Raw genomic sequence first — 22,025 nt, 5'->3', positions numbered from 1 at the left:
GACATCATAATGACATCATGTGATGGGTGATTCCCAATAATAGCACATTTCATTATTCAAAGCATTTGTTGTACAGAGTGTGTAGGTGACAAATATAACAACATTTTATTCAATGAAAATGACACGCATAGAGAGCGAGATTTAGATATTGGCTCATTTTTAAATAGAAAAGCAATGGGCTTCCTATCAATGAGAAGCGTGGAAGGTTATTCTGCTCAATATCTCTCTGGGCTCTCATTCTAGAAGCGCTTTATATCTTTGCAGAGAGACAAGAGTGCTGGCGTTACTCCATTAATTGACTCATTCCCATTCTCTCTAGGCTTTCTCTCACGTATTTGGGGGCTGGGCGGAGGGGGTGTCAAAGGCCAATCCTCACATGTCCCAGAAATGGTCTTTGCTTTTTTGATGAGCTTCAAGAAAAAATAAATGGAGAAAAGAGGAGAAAGAAAACTGGCCGAGCGAAAGGAACTGAAGCTGACTGAAGAGAGAATTTCCACATTAGTATGGAATTCATCATCCATAATAATTAATAAACATGGGGGGGGGTTTCCACGCTGCCATTTCAACGCATGTTTTTCTCCTTTAAGATCAGAGAAAGCTTTCTTTATGAAGTAATGAAGGAAAAAGCACAGCAAAGTTGAAGAACACAAAGCACTGCAAGGTCTATTAATTCTGTTAATGTGGTTGCGCAGTTATAAGAGCTTAATTTTATTTCTAAAATATACGACTCGCTTTGATGTCGATTATAAAAGAATTAACGGTTACACAACTCTTTTTCTACACTGATTTTCTGCTGCATGAATCCAGCTTTAGCGAAACATTAAGAGACAGAATTTTTTGAAGTTTACATGAAGTACCTTTTAGCAATAAACATGGAGAAGACCTTGGGTACTAGTCAAACAGAACATGTGGGTGAGCAGAGTTTTATGGCCAGGAACGGCAGTGGAGACAATGGTACCATTTGGGGGCAGGGGTAATGACCATGTACTCTGATGTCACTTTGCACGTCTCCTTTCTTTGGGGTGGGGGGGGTCAATGGGCCTAATGGAGGCAGAGGACATGGATAAACTGCATCACATACCAACACGGCGATGAGGAAGAATAAATCTTTACTCTCACGCACTGGCTGACAAAAAAGCTTCTGACAATAGCTAATGATGTTTTTCGATACAATAAGTATTTAACCTTCTCACAGAATTACTTCACATATATATATGTAAGTAAAGGGAGACATTTTTTTTGTACATTAATGGCATTAATTTCACGTGAGCAAGTTGTACTACAGGTGCTTTCCATGTGTTTTTAAATGAATGCCCTTGCAGAGATGTCAACCTCCACCAAGGTATTATGTTATTAGCAAGGCAAGTTACGGGTAAGGAGAGAATGTAAGCAGCAGGACTGAAAAGCAGCCAATGGCTGGCTGGATGTGATAGCACCGCCCACTTTGGGCCTCACGGCCATTCCTTACCCATCATCCCTCAAGGGAGAAGGGAAGACAAATGTATCCTCTTTGACAAAAGCTTGTCATTCTTAAATTACTTCCAGATGTGATAGTGCAAACTGAAAATTTACATGAAAGCCACTTTAGTAAACTTTCAAAAAATATTTTTTCGGTGCCGGTGTTGACCAGAAGTCTAGAATTTAACATATAATGAACAGAAGACAGTAAATACAATTAAAAAATAGAAATAGGAATCTAAATATGCAAATAATAAACATGTAGAGATATAAATCAAAGGAGACAGTCAGACGTATATAATCTAATAATAAACATGTAGACATATAAATAAAGGGAGACAATCAGACGTATATAATCTAATAATAAACATGTAGACATAAAGGGAGACAATCAGACATATAATCTGATATATAATCAGATATATATAATTTATAGATAATGACCGCACTTCTCCTTCAACACCCTGGATAGTGGCCACCTGTCAAAATCACAGCACCCAATGAAGCGTCTTGGAGCAGGACACGCCCATAATTACCCCGAGCACTAATTACGCCAGCTGGCTCCGCTTTCCACTTGGCTTAGGGAAGAAGACAGTGGCAGGCATGCCAGAATGACATAGGGGAGCACAGGGCTATTGCCTAGACCTGATCTAGGCACGGCAGGCCTCGGTTAGACCACCGCACAGTCAGGTGCCTTAATTAACCAGATCCCCACTCCCCACATCCCTTCATGCTTTTTCTCTATCCCAGATGAAACTGGCAGTAAGTAGAGGCATCCAAAAACCAGCATCTCATGCCTCGCCCTGTTGGTGCAATACGCTCCTTAAATCCAAGCACCAACCCTCCCTAACCCACCTCCTACTTCCCCATGCCCTTTCTGTGCATTTGGATTGTGAGACCAGTTAATAAACCTCACCTCTAGGGGGCAGTCACTCATGATACCTCTGTGGTGTGTGTGCTTCTGTGATGGTACATATACATAAATGTCATCCCCACACACAAGCGTCAAGCACTTTGGAATAATAACCGGGCGATTGTTTTTAACAGCGTCTCATTAACTGCTCGGATATTTAAAGCCCTGAGCTCTTCATCTCTCTTGTGAGCTTTTCTCTCTCACACCCTTAGCCTGTGAAATGACTTTGGCTGTGAATTTTTTTAGAAATATACTGTGCGAAGATCCCTACATTCGGATGACATGGCAGTACTTAGTAGAAAAAGGCAGACTGACACAGAATAAGAGATGGAATAACAGATTACAAAACACATTTCATGTTGTTGTACTTCTAAGGATTTAAACCAACAGACAAAGGCATGAATACAGATTCTTAATAAACTGCTTCATATTCCTTAGTAAGTCAATAAATCCTTGATGAATGATGCCCGCAAATCTTGCATGATGTTTTTGAAAGGCGTTACACTATCACTAAGGTAAATTCCAGGTTTGGATAGAGTGAAAGCAGCAGGCCCACGGCCAGAAATAAATGTTATGGTGTGTCCGGCAACCCGATAGAAAGTTCTCCCTTGGTAGATTTGGCCGGGTGCCTCCTAAGCAGGGAGGTAGTGTAAGAGGCACACAAAGACATTCTGTTACTTGCAGAGATATTCATTAATAAATGGACACACAGCCCATGCACATTCCATCTTATTGCAGTCACACATAAACATACCAGCCAGTAATGCAGGTTGAAATGCGGATGCAGCATACAGCATTGAAAAACAACATAAAAAAGCTCATCCAGAAGACAGACGGACCGTTAGCTCAAATGAAGCAGAGCTGGGAAATGGATGCACGATACACAGCAAATTTATTTCACGTGAAAAGAAGTAATTGCTTTTGAGAGCCAAATAGGAATCATTAGTTTACTAGCTTCATTTAAATATAAATATCTTTCTATTTAAGATAACAAATTGGGACATTAACATGGAGTCCCCACTGTTTCCACAGCAGCGTGCGTTTAATTAAGGTGCGTATACAGTTCAAAATAAATAGCCCTCCGCTATCATACTAAAGCTAATTTCAGGAAACAAGCAGCCTCAGTATCGCACACACAGTTCTCAGGTTCATTTTCATCTTTTTTACAATGTTGTTATATTTATTTTGCAATTATTTTATTTAGCAGGTGCTTCTGTTCTGAAGCGGCGTATAAGGAAGGTAAATGGCACATTACAAACATATTGCGGCCAAAGAGTTGGGCTACAGGGGCATACAGCTAAGCTGAGCTTCCAGTGCATGCCCAGGTACACGTATAAGCAGCATTACAGTAAGGGCCGAAGCAGGAACCAAGCAAGAACCTAAGACAATTATTCAAATAGGGAAGTGCAACATTAAGGAAGTGCAATGCCATCTATCAATCTGCGCATTACCTTTTGCTCTTTATCCCATAAATGGGACTGTGGTTCTGTAAAACACGCCACACATAATTTAGTTCTGCGTGTGTTAGTTCCCCTGATTCCCCACACTTCCTGGGAATTGCTTCAGATCAACACAGCCCTAAACGAATTATGTAGCAATCAGCAATGGCTGGAAGGACAAGCCATATCAGTTTGTAACTGCAACATTTTCAAGTTGATATGAAATCTCTTCTTCCAGGAGATGGACTGAGAACCAGGGGTGTAATTGTAAAATAATGAACGAAACATTACTTACTATCCTGCCGTAACCTCTAGCAAAGCAAGAGCCATTTCAGTCATCTTTTATTACTAATACCGTCCAGGCAAACAGTAAATCACAAAACGGAGTCTCACAGAATCTGCCTTGTTACCCCAGTCAGTATCACTGTGACTGAAACCATTTTCCATGAAAAAATCTTTCAGGTTTGAATTAAAAAATATTTCTTTTAAGGTTGAGGTGATTAGAAAAACTGACTCGTATCTTGGGGTAGGGTAGTGAATTATTGCTTCGACCTCCAAGGCTGTGTGTCTTTGTTTGTGTGTGTGTGTGGGGGGGGGGGGGGATTTTCAAATATCCTCTTACCTATATGTGAGTGGGACTGTGTGTGGCTCGGAATCATCACAACCCAAAATCGGTTAGCAAAAAAACTGGTTTAAAAGAAAAATAAGATTACAGGAATTAATTGAAAATTAACATAAATAACGCATTGATTCAATGAATTCATTATTTGTTTAATCTGGATACAATTATTTTTTTCTTCCATCTTAGCTTTATAGAATCAAATTGATCAAAATTCCAATCAATATAAGCAGTGTAAAGAGTGGACACAGACCTCAATAACTACAGTTCACCTAAATGTACAGCTCATCCACACAAGGCACATAGAAGGTAAAATAGGAACCAAAGGAAGCACAGTTTTCATAGCAAACACAGCAGATTGCCACATGTGCATAGAAAGATCCGGAAAATCCCCGAGTGTCACCACAGTGCCGTCAGTGGGGAGCGAAGCTGAGTGACAGAGCCAAACTGCTTCAGCTGTCTGGATCAAAGTCAGTGCAGGGCTGCTGTACGCCCTGCTGAAAGGTACTTAGTCCAAGCACTTTCAACGTATCTCGGAGGATAGTTAGCAACACATGGGGGCCGTCCTTTCAGAAAGGGGGGGCTCGTCATATTACACCAGAGAAGGAATCCAGAGAATGTAGGACTGTTTGCAAGAGAATTAAATGTTGCATCTTCAATCTAATCTTCATCAACAAAATGACCCAACTGAAAGCTCAGTGTAATGGAGAGATGAAGGACACTTTGGATAGTACCTTCACATGCTGCCGTAAGGGCAACTGCTAACCATTAAAATGATATGCATTGTAAGGGCCATGTGATTAATATTTAAAAGCTGTGCTCCAGAAAAGCATTAGCAGCCAAATGTGCTCTAGTTCAGGCATAAAATATGATACCATTGAACACTGTACTGCCAGGCCGTAAATCGCCTAAATGACGTGCATTTCATAGTAAAAGCTGGAACCAGAGAACCAGCATTCACCTGGTGACACAGGTTAATAACTGGAAAATTCTGTATATTGTTAATATTAACCAGTGGTGGGCAGGGTCCTGCTAATCCGCTGACCGCTGATTAGCAAAGTTAACTTTTTCATAAGCGGATCAGCATTCCCAATAACTGTTAGAGGACCAGTTAGCTTCCTCTAAGTTTAGTTCCACAAACTGTAAATCCACTCACATTTTCTGTCAGGTAAAGTGAATAAAGTTGACGGTCAGAAATGTTTGTAAACCCTATATTCATGCATATTCATTTCTGTCTGTTTTGAGCATGTCTGCATTCATGTCTACCTGGCAACCTGCTGGCTGACTATGTGCAAACAGAATCGATAACTTCTCAGATTTAAATTAGTCTTAGCCAAAGTTAAATGAAGTAAAATTCCATTTAAATTGGGGTAGCCTGAATTAAGCAGAGAACAGGGGCATGTATCATGAAGCAGGATTTCTTGCTCAGCTGGACAACTTCTCAGATTTAAGGTAGCCTGGCTCAAATGAACTTTATCTTAGTTCACTTACTTTTACCCAGACTACTTCATATCCAACAAGTTATCCGGCTAAAAAATCCCGCTTCATGATAGAGGCCGCTGGTTGTATTTTCTAGGTTGTAATTGACAGCGCTATAGACCAATAAACAGCTGAGACCCTCCTTCCTAGTTCCCAGGTAAACGGCGCCATGTTTGTAGTCCCCATACGACTTCAGTAAGGGCAAAATGTCAGCATGGTCTAATTACGAAATAGGGCATCTCTGACAAAAACACTTATCTCTGTAATGGAAAAATCACAGAAAGAAAATTTCAAACAAAGATTTATTCTAGAGACTCAACAAAATATCCCCTGGTGATCCAACAGGGTCCAAACGATTGGACTTCAATGTTAAACAGGTTAAAATTTTAGCTCTCTTGATATCTTTTTTGGGCTGGTGCATTCCTGGTCCCACTCGACAAAAATTACAGATGGTACCCCCCACCCAAGTCAGCAAAATTAACCAAGATGGACACCCCCTGGTTGGCAAAATATTAGCCCATTTCGAGCCCAGTAAAATCACTGTGTCTAATCTGGCCAGCCCATTATAAAAAGTCTGGCTACGCCCCTGCTGCAGAGCCACCGGAGACCCCAAAGTCTAGGGCCGAAAATCAATCCTAGCCCAGCGAAGACTCAGGCTGATCTTATTTGGTGACAATCACAGGTGACGACCATATGTTGTACTACAGGGGGCAGCCTGTATAACACTTAAGTAGAGCTTATTTATTTATAGCTTATCGACAGACAGTAACTATACTAGCTGAGCACTGAAGAATGCATACAATACTGTTACGGTCATAACTTTATACAGACATGCAGTGTGCAGGAAAAGGAGCACATCAGCCATGGTGAAAAAAACCTGCAGGTAGAGACATCAATTTCAGCCCCTAAAGGCTCCAGAATTGAATGTTTTTACTGCCAGCTCATATTATGTTTTGCCCTCTAAGTCTCCGGCAAATGCAACATGCCTTCTGGAGCTGCTGCAGATTGTTCTGAGCAGAAATCTAACTATTTTATCCTCCGGCTCCATTACATATAAATAAAAAAAGCCAGCAGACGGCAGCTGCTGTACAGAGCTGTTACGCGGCTGCATTACACTTCCTTAAAGTCTTGTATTTGTCTATTTTATGAGCTAACCATTCTTACTTAGCGCCCTATTTTCCTGGCTCCATCAGGAGAAGGGCATTCTCACTGGAATAATGGTGCGGGAAAGTTATTAAAGTCTCATTTGATCTTAATAAGCCATATTTCTTATGGCGATTAAGGAGAGAGCGTCTCACTGGTCAAACACAGCACCCCGTGAGTCTAATATCTTGATTAGGGACCTCTAGTGGCAACAGTAAAGGAAGGAAAAGTGGAACGATTTTACAGAGTTATCGGAATAAAGATTTTTAGGTCTAACGACAAAGTAGACAAGTTAGATAGATCCTACTTGCTTTCAAGATTAATAAAACACAGCCGGGGTTCTGCTGTCTCCTATGCCAGACCTCCCACTGAATGCTAAATTTATAATGCTTTGCTAAGCGGTTAAACACATGTTAAATAGTTTCAAACTCCATTAAACTCACCCTAAAGACAAGATACAATACAAAGATGTCAGGGTCTAATATTTCAGCCAATCAGTCAATTAGTTAATAACGGATCCCTGCTGGTGACAATTAGCCTTGAAGCGCTAATTAACTAACGTTAATGAAAAAAATGTGTAAGGAATCTAAGGAAGGGGAAGTAAATTATTTGGGATGAATTCCTGTAATCATTCTGAGTTATTAGGTATTAAACTTACATAAAATATGCATCAATAAATTCTTTGGCTAGTTAGAGAGGCATAAGCTTCTTAGAAGGGTGTGAGATTTTGGGGGAGCTCTTCATTTCATGGGAAATGTTTTGCTTTATACAAAATCAGACGTACAAAAATGACCAGCTAATGGTTAAATGTTACAGATGTACTGCGTATCTTTGTGAAAAATCCTTAAGGTATACAATATGAACTTTTATAAGCTTGCCATAAAGCAATAATGATAACACAAATTTTGAACTTTGAGCATGACAGTTTAGCTAGCCAGTCACAGGGTATGTATATCATTTGGTTTCCCGCGATTCATAATGCAGCGTAATATGCTTCGGTAATTTTTTCCTAATACATCAGTAGCCTTCTGATCCTCCCTGCAAAGGTGCCCATCGACCCTCCATGGCTGATTGGATTGGGAAACACTGGCCTGCTCAGTATAGCATGATGGCAAGTGGCTTAATTGGCCTGAGCACCGTGATTCAGCATAGCTACATTTCTGCACACTTTCAGTACTGAGTTCAGAGCCTGTTTTCCAATCAAACTCTCATTTGTAGTTCCTCAGTATTAGTAATTTTGGGTTTTGTGTCTGTTTTCAAAGTGTCTTTGGGAGATTAACATTCCTTAAACATATCCTAATAATTCAATTTAAATCAGTTAATAAATTGAATTATTTTAGGCATGTCCACATCTCAAGGTTCTCACTCCAGATAACCATCTGAACACAGAGCTAAGGTTAAGCAGCGGTACAATGGGATGGTGTGGTTTAGACCACTACTCTGTGGTTTAGACCTCTGCGTCTGTGCTCAGAAGGTTGCTGGTTTAGAATCCTGTGGTCGACAGAGAAGTTACGTCAGTACTGGGCCCTTGAGCAAGGCCCTTAAATTCGCTTGCTCCAGGGTTTCTGGATAAATACCTGACCCTGTGCCATCTTAACTTTTACCTGTATGTGTGTCTGTGTCTCACAGGAGAGTCAGACAGGAATTCTGTTGTACATTCTCTTTTTACCACGACAATAAAGGCATTCTATTCACTCCTGATCCCTCCTATCAGAACTGTTTCAGGAAAAAAAACACTCAGAGGAACTGATGAAAAGGAATATGTATTTTCCTACAATGGGATTCCAGCCCTAACTTCCTTTAGATCCCAATAAAGTCTCAAACAGCTTCCTGGTTCCTGACTGTGGGTGTCCTGGAGGACGTGCCCTCAAAGAGCAGCCATTAGCGTGGGGCTAAATGCTGCCCAGTACAGCAGACTGGAGACCCGGCTGAGCTTCCCGGGTAGGACGCTAAACCAAGAGCTGCAGCCAGACTCTCTCGGCACTTCATGCCAGATGGCCGTGGTGTGGCCCTCGAGAAATCAAGCACTGTTAATTAGTCTCCAATCAGTTGGGAGAGAACTGATTCTCTTATTTTTTTACTAACTACTAACTTACAGCAGTCACCCACCCACTCCTTACAATGAGTCTCACGCTGCGATTCTCACTTTTAATCCCATGTAAAACAGCCCTTAATTAAAACAAAAAGAGGAACTAAACTCTAGACTGAGGGGAAAAGCAATTAGCACAGTACAGCAAGTTACTAATTAATTGTACTGTGACGGAATTTTAAAGTACGTGCTACTTTGACATGGAAAACCGTCTGGTCCCACAGTTAACACAACGCATAAGATCAAAGCTCCACGCGCTGCTTGCAACACCAGCCAAGAGAAGCTCACATTTGTCTAGTATTACCCTGATCCTCTGTGGACGCATGGGGGGGGGGGGGGGGGGGGAGATGTATTGGAAGTTATCACACGTGTTTGTATCTCACACATAATGAGCAATAGTGCATATTTTATAATCCCAAAATGCATAGTTACAGGTTGCATGTATGCCAATGTTAATTCTACCCAGTTCTGCAGTGTTTTTCACTTATCCATTGTACTGTACCTTAGACCTCCTGTGAGGCACTGTATAAGTGTACATTTCTTATTATTATTATTGTTATTGTAATGATTATTATAGATGTGAACACACACAGCATTACACATGAGAACAGGACATTCCCAGTCTAGTTTGGATATTTAATAATCCCACTAAGAAACACACGGCCCTCTGTCGAAGCACCCAAACGGTTGCAATGCCTCTGAGTCAGTGTGCCCCCCCCGTCCGCTCAAAATGTTTGGGGGCACGGGCCTGCGATGACAATACCTGTGACGTGCGGCGTGGCCACGCCAGGAGATCCTTTAGCACCCCCCTGCCCCCACCGCTCCTCCCCAGCTGCGGTTATTCATATCCCCACCGCCTGTCACTGCTCCCCTAAGCCACCATCATCCCTGAACCCTACAGGATCATGGCAGATCCTCTATCCCTCCACCACACTGCCAGGTACTACAGCTGTTCTCTTATTACTTCTGATTACTTTTTTTTTGAGGGGGGGGGGCTGCACACATGCCCCCGGGTGTCCAGACCATTCCCCTGGTTTGACCAGTGCCCCCCCCCCCCTTTAAAGGTGCTCAGTTACTGAATGTCCCCCTGTTTCTACTTTTGGCTTCTGCGTGGTCCTGCTGTTGATGCTAAATCTGCATCCCAGGACGCAAATGCATTGGCGATGCTCCTATATGAAAATGAATTGAACTGATTTTAACGGTGACTGCATAGACTGGGTTCTGATAAGTCCATCAAGCAAACAGCAGTTACATTACTGATAAGCATTTGGACTTGTGAGCCAACAGAAGAGAGCCTGACCTAAGAGGGCATTCCGGCCCGTGCAGAAGCTAGCCAACATACACTTCTATTATTCTACGATTCACTCAACCAATTTCTAAAAAGCTTCTTAAATCCTTTTAAATGTGCAGCTAATAACTCGCTACAGCAAAGACCAGCTATGGAATGCATAGGGTTTCATTTTAATCCTTTAGCCAGATACAATGAAGAAAAAATGAGACCAGTGTGATGCGATGGAAGCAAAAGCAAAACTGTCTCTAAGAGGCATGAGAATTATTACATTTGTGACATTTTCTCGGTAATTACTCATATACTGCTCTGTGTCCCAGGCTTTACAATATGTGAGTAATATTCAGTGCAACGTTGATTCTATATTTTAAAGGAGTTTTTATTTATTTGTTTGTTTGTTTATCTAAACTCTTTCCCAATATAGTTAGTGGAAGTGGTAGGGGCATACTGTAGTTAAGAAGTCTGGGCCCCCAGACAAAAGGGACTCTCTCCCCCCCGGGCCCTCTGGTTCAAACCGTATCACACAATTGAAAATCCAAAAGATTTGTGCTTAGCAGTTGCTTTAGACTTTTGCAGTGTTCCCTTTTTTGTAACAGTAACACGTGGCTGTATGCCCCCGTGAGCACTGACAGGGGTAAAATGAAGATCTTTTTGGTGTTTCGGTGAAAAACCCCAGGTCACATGGCCCACATCTGCCCTGAGAGGTGCAGCACAGCTAATCTGCGCATTTTCTGTTTGTCCTTTTAACGAAACGGGTTTATCAGAATCTACATCCAGCTCGCTCTCCATATGGACCTCGCGGGTCACCAGCTGGCCGTCTAGCAGATTACCCGACCACCCTCTCCGCAAGGCGAGGGACACCTGTTTCAGAATTCTGTCCCGGACTGCAAAATTGGGAACAGATCTGGGCCGACCAAGACCGCGGGGCAGATGGAAGCAGGGGCTGTACATTTGGGGGGCGAGGCATCTCTCAGCAGGCTAGGGATCTGGGCCAGAAGCTCATGAGTTCAAATCCCATGTTTGGAAGGGTGACTTCATCGTTGGACCCTTAAGCCCAATTTGTCCAGCTACACTGTCTGACCCTGTTCTCTTATTCTCAGTCGTACGTCGCTTTAGGCAAAAGCATCTGCTAAATAAATGTAATGAAATATGTGGGGAGGACTACAGGTATAACTGTACATGTGTATAACATCAACGTGTCTTGTGGAGTCTAGGAATATTGATGAGGCTCCAAAACCTTTGCTAAAATTGCCTTCACAAGTAATTGCATTTGCCATTCCAGGAGAATAGACTGCCTGTCTGAAATGCCTCACGGACAGTCCCCAGGTTACATACACTGCCTGTCTGAAATGCATTATGGACAGTCCCCAGGTTGCCTACACTGCCTGTCTGAAATGCATCACGGACAGTCCCCAGATTACATACACCGCCTGTCTGAAATGCATCACAGAGAGTCCCCAGGTTACATACACTGCCTGTCTGAAATGCATCACGGACAGTCCCCAGGTTACATACACCGCCTGTCTGAAATGCATTACGGACAGTCCCCAGGTTACATACACTGCCTGTCTGAAATGCATCACGGATAGTCCCCAGGTTACATACACCGCCTGTCTGAAATGCATCACGGACAGTCCCCAGGTTACATACACCGCCTGTCTGAAATGCATTACGGACAGTCCCCAGGTTACATACACCGCCTGTCTGAAATGCATTACGGACAGTCCCCAGGTTACATACACCGCCTGTCTGAAATGCATTACGGACAGTCCCCAGGTTACATACACCGCCTGTCTGAAATGCATCACGGACAGTCCCCAGGTTACATACACTGACTGTCTGAAATGCATTATGGACAGTCCCCAGGTTACATACACCGCCTGTCTGAAATGCATCACGGACAGTCCCCAGGTTACATACACTGACTGTCTGAAATGCATTATGGACAGTCCCCAGGTTACATATACCGCCTGTCTGAAATGCATCACGGACAGTCCCCAGGTTACATACATGCTCGAGGTGCAGTGCAGTACTATATGTACTGTAGTTGCTTTTATTATTACCCTATAATTATTACGATGTACTATGATGTATAGAATCCACCACCACAGTTAGCATGTGTATTATTCTTAAATTGCTATATCAATCACATCAGCTGAGGCGCGATATAGAAGCCAGAATGTATTACATCCATAACAAAGTTCCCAAGATCATTCAGAACATTCTAAGAAAGAGGTGCGTTTTATTTCAAATTCTCCACAAACTACAGCTGATTTTCTCTTTTATTTCTAATGATTGAACCCATCCATCTTCCGTACCAATTTGTGTATAATGGATGAATTACATGTTAATTCTGTGTTCTTGTACGAGAGCCTCTCTTCATCTTTCGTAAACACCAGTGAGACCTAGGAGCTAAGCCCAGGTAGCACAGAATGCAAGGCAGGGGACACCCTGATTGACACATGAATAACATACTCTACTAACGTTTAAGATTTAAAAATGTTTAAGAGAGACCAAAACAATATAAATACATAGAAATGCATCTTTTTATGCATTAATATTTCGATTCTATGTGAGCCTTCTGTAAGGACATACTGTAGGACTGAAGGTTCATCCAAAAGTAATCGCCCTGCACATACTGATTATAGATGGTCTTACCGGTACCGCAGTGTGGACAGCTGCAAACGAGCAGGATTCTCTATCAGTCTCCTTCAGCCATGCCAGGATGCCACTGTGACTTTACCAGGGATCGATGCCCCTTTTATCTACTCCTTTCTCCAGCAGACGCACAGGCTCTGGGATGCCCGACCTTTGTCCCCGAGCTGATCGTCGGAATAACCTCTGACTCCTCATCCAAAGTTGTCCATCCTTACCTCCTACCAACATTTTCCCCCAGATCCTGGTCACTCCTGGGTCTGTGCTCTCAAATTAATTTGCTGATAGTTCAAAGGGAACAAAATATATCACCGGGAACATTGAATGAGACCTACTGTTTCATCTCTTTGTCAACAGATTCAGACGCTGCATCATGTTCTTGGTAAGAACCGTTTTTCACCCGTGCCGAGTGATAGATGGAGAAATCGCTCAACAAATATACAGCCTGCTTGGCTGTTACTTCTGTTAATATGACATGTGCATATTTCCAATCTCATACATTTACTGTCGAACACTGGGATTTAATCTGATACAACATATAACATTACCTGATGATGTATACCAGAATCATTTGAATATGTAAAGTACTTTTAACTCTTCTCTCTTATTTTACGTCTTCCCTCATAGCCCAGTCCTGTCTCCAATCACACACCGGAATACCATTCCCAATGAGTTTTTTTTAGTATACGGTGTGTTCACGATTCTTAAATTTGTATTGCAATTTACAGGAATGTGAGTCAGTCTATTAACTGCAGATCTGAGAAGGATTGTATATACAGCTGTGGAAAAAATTAAGAGAGCACTCTATATTTTTAAACAAATGTGCATTTTTAAATCCTGATTTAATCGTGGTTCTGCTGGCAGAAGCTACACTGAACAGCAGGCTGCTTCCAGGCTCAAAGTCTCTCAGACAACAGTAGGAATAAGGTGAAGCAGGAGACACTGGGAACGACCAGAAACCAGCCCGGTAAAAGGCGGAAGCGACATTCTAACGCCAGAGATGAGAGTTAACTTATCCGACAGTTTCTCATGAATCGAAGGACGACATCAAGTGACCTTCCAGAGGAATGGGAAACAAAGTGCAGGTGTGAGGTGCACTGCTAGGAGAGTTTGTATCAGGCTCCTAGAAGCAGGACTGAGGTTCCATAGAGCAAGGAAGAAGCCCTTAATTAATGAGGAACAGGGAAGAACCAGATTGCAGTTTGCAGTTATTCACAGATGCGCAGCCATGAATTGAGAAATGAGTGAAACAAAAAATTGTGCTGTGGTCTCAGTTTTTTCTGCGGCTGTATGTACAGTACCAGTCAAACGTTTGGACACACCTGAAAAATATAAATGTTTATTTGTACTATTCTCTACATTTTAGAATAATTATTAATATATCAAAACTATAAAATTGCATATATGGAATTATGCACTGACCAAAAAAGTATTAAACAAAAAAAAAAAAAAAAACTGTTAGGAGGGAAGTTCTGTTGGCTTAGGACTCAGAAGGTTGCTGGTTAAAATCCCTGGGTCGGCAAAATAATCCCAATTTAGGGCCTTCTGCAATCTCCCATGAAGGAGGCTTAGTGTGTCCAAACATTTGACTGGCAGTGTATACAGCATGCATCTATCCATTTCCCATAACTGCTTATCCAGTACCAGTGGATCTCAGTGAAGCTGGAGTGGATGAGGAACATCCTGGCAAGGCTCGTGACACATAATCACCTGCTGGGGGATCTTAGAGACACCTAACATGGACAGAAGTTGCAAACTCAATAGAGAGCTAAGGAAAGAATGAATCCCCCTACCCAAGAGGTGTGAGCCTGCAATTGGAAAGAACAATCTAGCAAAATAGCTATTAAAGATGTTTCTATCAGTCTGAGGGTGGGTGTCTTATGCCACAGATAGATGACATGTTTCATATCAGTAAAATATATTAGCAGAACATCAGTAACGAATGTAACTGTAGAATATCAGCATAGAAACCATGTATACAACCTGACTCAAAGAATATGTACTTCACACATTAGTAAGCGGAATATTGTAATACCAGAAAGTGTGCGGCATGCAATTTGATACAGGATTCCATTTAATTAAGCGTCTGTGATTATGAAAATGCTGCCAATTTAGGATTAAACAGTGCAGCTTAATGAAACGGAAAGGAGACATTGTTAGAAAAAAACATCACATTAATTAAGTGTTCTGAGAGCACCTGTAAGGGTTACGGTAATGATGCTGTGGTTTTACAAAGCAAGAAGCAAAGCTAATGGTTTTTCTGCAATTCTGCTTATAGTGTGTGGAACTGAGGCATAGTTGGAGAGACACTCGGTGCTTTCCAGGGAATTATGGGAAATCCCATGGGAACACAGAGCCTTTGACAACGGAAAGAGCTTCTGCTAAAGAGAAAACAATGGTCCTTCTACAAGCCAGCCTGTTAGTGCTTTCTGACGCAGGTAATCATAGGAGAAGCTGCTTGTCTGAGATAAGATGGTATATTTCACATTTCATTAATTGCAGAGGAAAAGCAGCTTTGAATGAATCTCCTGCTTGTTGATCTTTATTTTTACAAATTTCATGTCAATATGCAGTTCATAATAAAGCCGAATCCTGCGTCAGTACGCAAACCTCATAGCGCAACAGTGCAGCTAATCACAGTAGCAGTTACCCCATATTACACCACCAAGGTTGAATATGTGATGGAAATATGTCAATATTTTACTTGGAAAATCACAAAAAATGGCAACAAATCTTCTGCTTCAAAAAATACATGCCTGCCATTTTTAAAAATATGTATTCATAGTTTAACCGGGTGCTTTCAGAATTTATCCCTTATATTATCTTATTAGCAGGGCTAACTTCTCTGGGGGCTCAAGGCTCTGGGGGCCCAAGGCTTTTAAAGGGGCATGACTTTGGACAAAAGCATCTGTCAAATCAATGACTACAAATGTACAATAAACAAATAAAATAAGTGCACTGCCTTTAGAAACCATACTGCTGAAGCTGCTGCCGTAGACCGACTGCTTAGAAAGGCTTTGAGGAACTTACCATTGTATCGATTTTCTCTTTCCTGTTTCATCTCCTATCACAGGCAAACAGGCAAGTCCTCAATTTTTTCCCCTAGGAGACTAATGACATTTAGTGCTGGTCATTTTCACAGATAGGAGTTTTATACATGCAGCCATACATCAGTATCATTGGTAAATCTTTTGTTAGTCTGCATTTTGGGGTGTTGGGATCTATGAAGAATTCCAGTAGAAAAGACAGTCAAAAACACAACTAGTTGGCCAGGGAAATACAGGCCTAGTGCAGTACAGGTAGGGTTAAGGATTATTACTGTATTACTGTTATTATCCATCCATCCATCCATCCATTGTCCAAACCGCTTATCCCTCAGGGTCGCAGGCGGTCTGGAGCCTATCCCGGAAGCTATGGGCACGAGGCAGGGAACAACCCAGGATGGGGGGCCAGTCCATCACATGCCACCCCTATTGTTATTATGTAGTGTAATATTATTTTTCCAACATACCTACAAATTCAACTTAAAAACAGACTTAGAGAACGGATCTTGGTTATACCCTGACAACTGCCTGTAGTAGACAAACCTGCTAGCTACTATGATCACTGAACCAAAACAAAACTCTTAATTCTAACAAAAAGGGACATGATGGACGGTAATACAAAACCCAGCCATCGCCTACAAGCGCTTATACAGTACAGGGTGACAGTGAGTGCTGAAGAAATGCCAGGAAACACCAGGTACATCCTGGATGGCATAGTCCATCGCATTACACACACTCACACACTCCGGGCAATTCACAGACACCGATTCACCAAACCACATCTTTGATGTGAAAAAGGAAACCTAACCCTAACCTAACCCTAACCTAACCCTAACCTAACCCACAGACACAGAGTGAACATGCAAACTCCACACACAGAATTACAGCTCCTCTGTCTCATTACTGTTTTTATTATACTCATTCCCGTCGAGGCCCTGGCTTCCCTAAGCTGAGTCAGCCTCATTTAGGGAGAATAAAGGTGATTCGAAATACAGCGAGTGCTCACAGCCAGTGTCGCCCTGACGGACAAACACCGCAGCATGTTGACTCGAACTCCGGAGCGAGTCAGCGGAGTCTCAAAAGGGACACGTGGACAAGCCTCAGCAGCCTGGCGAACCTCTGAACTACATTTCAAAGTCACCGCAGATGCCTGCCGATTTAGTCTGTGTAACGTCTGTAAAGTCTTTAACATCTGTAAAGTGTGTGACGTCTGTAATGTCTGTAAAGTCTGTGACGTCTGTGACGCCTGTGACGTCTGTAACGTGTGTAACGTCTGTAACATGTGTAACGTCTGTAACATGTGTAACGTCTGTAACGTGTGTAACGTCTGTAACGTCTGTAACGTCTGTAACGTCTCCCTCGGCTTCACTCTGCCGCAGGATGCTGCCAACGCGCCTCTCGTCTGGAGAAGCCCCTTTCCAGGAAATGCATGGTAGGGGGTCTCCCCTGAGATGGGCACGTGGACTGGCAGGGGGCATTAATCCAGAGTGATTACCGTGCCCAATGCCACCGTACATAGGAAATATACACACACACACAGACCTGTACTCATATCTTTGTGGGGACTGTCCATTCATTTCTATGGGCAAACCCAAATCCCAGCAATGACAACTTTAACCCCCCCCCAGCCCTAACCTTAACCATGAGAAACCAAACAAAATACAAGACTTATGACATTTTTAGTTTTTTTTACTGCAGTCACATATTTTTATAAATTTGAGTTTCCGACCGAAAAAATGGATGTAATGAATGTAATGTATATCTGACCCCCCCACGCACACAATCGTGCACAAATTCTATCCATGATTAGGCCACTGGCGAGTGTTGATGATGTCATTTTTGGCCAGCATTCAAGAGTAACTTAGAGAACTAATAGAATTCACTGGTTAACTCCACACAAAGGAGATGCCTTCCTTTCGGTGTTGACGCAGACTTTACAGAGCCCTTACTGTGCTAGGAATTTATGCCTAACCAGGGAATGTAACATTTACACAGGCTAGCTTGGCTGGCAGTAGGCCTATAACCCGAATCAACTCACCTTTCCTCTTTTGATTTTTATTTTTTTAATGAATTTCGCTTGAGCACTGAAGCGGATCAGGGCTCCACCTCCAGGGACCTACAGGCAAGCCAGGCTGAGTCTTTGCTTTTTAATCAGAGCGATGCCCAGCAGAGATGACAGCAGGCGCCTCTGAATTAATTACCGCAACCGCACCGCAAAGGCGCCCCGAAATGCTGACCGTAAACGTGCGCGTTGTTTCGGGTTTTCAGTCACTGAATGTCTCACTCGCCTGCGGATACGAGCCCCGATGGCGAGCGGGATAAACGGCTCTTCCAGGCGGCGCGGACCCCTGAAAAGACACGAGTGCGACTGCGGATGATGAATAAGAGACATAGCAGGACAGGCTGGGAATCATAAGACAGTAAAGAAAGGAAACTCGCCTTTCTTAGCACCCTTCCATTTCATTTAATTTTTCAATGATTACACTTAAAACTGCTGTTGGGTTCGTGCTGTGTGACTGAAACAACGGCAACCTTTGCATTTTTAACACGCTGAAAACATCCTTTTAAATCATCCCTTTCGGGAGGTTTGTTATCGCAGATTAAATTGCCTTTAGCTAACTTAGTGTTCTGCGGTGAATTGCAAAACTCCACCATTAGGATATATTTATTAAACTATAATTTTCTTAAGGTTTGAGACAGCATAACCCACAGCCCCGGCCCTAAAACCTTCATCTCCACACTGAACGCTGAAAACAGCTTTTGATCACCGAGGACATTAGAGCCGCGGTACAGGGAAGCAGACAGTGATTATTTACTGCAGGGGCTGTGCTGCTGTCTCAGTCTTTCCCGAAGATTTATGCAGGTAATGACAGTTAAAATGGCGCCTTGGGTCAGTGAGTCAACAGCCGCAACATGTTTGTCATTATGATGATGAAGATGATTATTGAGGCTCAGCAGACATATTTATCTACAGATTACATTTCGTCATGTTTGTAGAGCACAGTATTATCATCAAGCCATTCAGCGAGTTAAGGGTACAGTAGCAAAAGTGTTTGGGCTGGGAGTCACGGGAGCACGAGGTTTAGGAATCACCTCACATCTCACGTTCTGATTTTATCTGAGAGGACAAAGCCCTCTGGCAGGGAGCCATCCATGGGGCATTTCTCACCCCTGCTGAAGAAAAAAAACAGCACAGACCAGTATGATTTCCATGCTGGTTTATGCTGCGTTGGTGCTGGTCTGCCTGCACGTGAAACTGGGCCACCAGCAATATTTCATTAATCATGCCGGTCCACCAGCACCAAAACACATCATATACTGGTTTGACCAGCATGTATATTGCTGGTCATGCTGTCATTTAAAACAGCTCTTCCCTATCTTCACACGCATGTCAGATGTCGTTTATATGATTCTGATTAATGTGACTTGCGCTCACATGCACACATATTTCAGTAAGACTAGAGCTGCAACTAATGACTTCCTATCAACCGATTGGTCAGTTAATCTAAATTACTAACCCTCCTCACGGAAATCAAAATGACTGTTTCATTTAACTTAACGTTATTTTGACAACAACAAACTGTACGTCGTTGCAGGGCATTAGATAACACACTGAAAATAAAGCTGCCAAAGGCCTCCAGTCCAGGTAAACATGAATGACCAGGAGAACCAACTGGATGCAGAATTCATCATGGTCCAGGGGACCTGGGTGAAAGAACTCAACAGAAATAGCCAGTAGACTTGGGACTGTTAATGAGAGGCTCAAGAGACAAAGTCACAAAGCAAAAATGTAAGGAGATCCGAGAGAGAATGCATCAAGTTCATCATGTGATGTGAAACTATCATGCAACCACATTAATGTTTAAGATGCTTTACCCAATCTGAGAAGAGAAAACACCAGGTGACCTGGCTCAGGTCCTTCAGGTAAAGGAATGTGTTAACAGATGCGCCTGACCTTGCTGACTGGTACAGAGACACATAGCCCTTTGCTCATAGCGCTCTGCTCATAGCATTTTGTTCATAGTTCTCTGCTCATAGCATTTTGCTCATAGCTCACTGCTCATACTGTACCGTTTTGCTCATAGCTCTCTGCTCATAGCTCTCTGGTCATGATGTTGGTGTCAAAGGTGAGACAAAGGCATGGACAAGCTTCTCTGCATCTGCCAGGGAAAGTGTTGGGCGGAGTTTAGCGATGTTCTTTAGGTGTTAGAAGGATGACTTACAGAGGTGTTTGATGTGGGTGTCAAAGGTGAGTTAAGAATCCATTTTAACACCGAAATTGGTGACACATATGGAAAGGGGGATGTTTTGGCCAGAGAAAGTGATACTGGTGATGGTAGAAGAGCGGAGATGGTGTGGTGTGCCTACTAAGATGGCTTCTGTTTTGGATTTGTTCAGCTGAAGGAAGTTGAGCCTCATCCACGCCTCTATGTCCTCCAGGCAGGTAGTTAGTGTGGATGTCGGCAGAGGAGCAGTAGAGGAGGTGGGGGTAGTCCTGAGAAAGCTGAGTGTCATCGGCATAGCAGTGGAAAGATAAACCATGCCTGCTAATGACATTTCCAAGGGGGAGCATGTAGATGGTGAGAAGGATGGGGCCAAGCACAGAGCCCTGTGGGACACCACAGGTGACGTTGTGGATGTGAGATTTTGCGTTGCCAAGGGCGACATGTTCGGTTCTGCCAGTTAGGTATGACGTGAACCAGTTATGAACAGTTCCTGAGAGTCCAATGGTGCATTGCAGGCGGTAAAGCTGCAGCTGTTTTTTCCAGAACTTTAGAGAGAAATGGAAGCGTTTTGCTCATAGCTCTCTGCTCGTAGCCCTTTGTTCGTAGCTCTCTGCTCGGAGCTCTCTGCTCGGAGCCCTCTGCTCATAGCGCTCTGCTCATAGCCTTTTGCTCGGAGCTCTCTGCTCGGAGCTCTCTGCTCATAGCCTTTTGCTCATAGCTCTCTGCTTATAGCTCTCTGCTCGTAGCGCTTTGCTCATAGCTCTCCGCTCATAGCTCTCTGCTCGTAGCACTTTGCTCATAGTGCAGCTAGCACGCTCTGCACAGTGATGGATTTTAAATGGCACTCATGCTAATCAGGCAGCGGCTCACGTTGTTCTGTTGGAAATTGAAAGAGCATTATAGTCCAATAAAAGGCCGTGTCGTTGTTATGTTCATAATGAGTTGCCTGACTGCCCATAATAGAAATCGACATGATAACTCTTTTTCCTAATGATTGATAGGCTGATTCTAAATGAATTCAACCAGCAAATATAACCACCGTTGTGTTTTGCCATACTGTTAGCAAAGATCACTTATTTATGGCATATATGTCTCAAGTGTACACTTTATGTGGACAGGATATTTGTAGGAAACTTATAAGAGGACCGTGGAGGCGTAAATTTACAGTGTCTGTTTTAAATGCCTCAAACTGGACTCTGCATGTTGCCAAATGCTGAGAGAGTACAAGACTTCATGTAGGCCTAAGTGTATCAAAAAAATAAATAAGTAAAGAATAAACCAAGTAATATTTTACAAAATGGAGACATGTTCAATAAGGTGTGACTAACATTCCCAGTACTGTGAAGTACTGAAGTGATTATTTATGTATTTATTCATCATTTTACGCTTTGAAGTCACTAATCCAGAGACTCAAATACAGCGCAGTGGAACCCATCAGCTGGCAGAGCTGGATTTTCCCGCTGAATATCAGGCCCAGACTTTTTTCTTCAGCACCAAATTCCAAGTGGGTCCACATCCGTGACTGTTGATGGTCCCAGGTTGAGCCCAAATGCTCCCGGACTGCTCAGAGCGCATAATACAATGCCTGTTCTGTCAAAGTTCTCTCCAAGCCCTTTCTGGAGAATTCCAGCCTCCCAAAGTTTCACAGTTATTGCCCAGAGGCTGACAGTTA

The 22,025-nt window shown here is 42.7% G+C and overlaps 1 protein-coding gene across 6 annotated transcripts in view; it reads right to left on the bottom strand.

Moving 5' to 3' along the window:
* The window catches only part of LOC125720292 (leucine-rich repeat and immunoglobulin-like domain-containing nogo receptor-interacting protein 2), a 227,632-nt gene that overhangs the window by 6,720 nt on the left and 198,887 nt on the right, over positions 1-22,025 (bottom strand). Inside the window, exon 3 of one of the 6 annotated variants that reach the window (XM_048995505.1) lies at positions 16,114-16,193. The exons of the other annotated variants lie outside the window; for them this stretch is intronic. Within the exon in view, the coding sequence (XP_048851462.1) occupies positions 16,114-16,116 (3 nt within the window). The 5' untranslated portion in view covers positions 16,117-16,193. The remainder of the gene's footprint in view (positions 1-16,113; positions 16,194-22,025) is intronic. 6 annotated transcript variants of the gene reach the window in all.

Source organism: Brienomyrus brachyistius, chromosome 25, assembly GCF_023856365.1.
Source record: "Brienomyrus brachyistius isolate T26 chromosome 25, BBRACH_0.4, whole genome shotgun sequence".
NCBI lineage: Eukaryota > Metazoa > Chordata > Actinopteri > Osteoglossiformes > Mormyridae > Brienomyrus > Brienomyrus brachyistius.
This window is presented reverse-complemented; position numbering and strand designations above follow the sequence as displayed.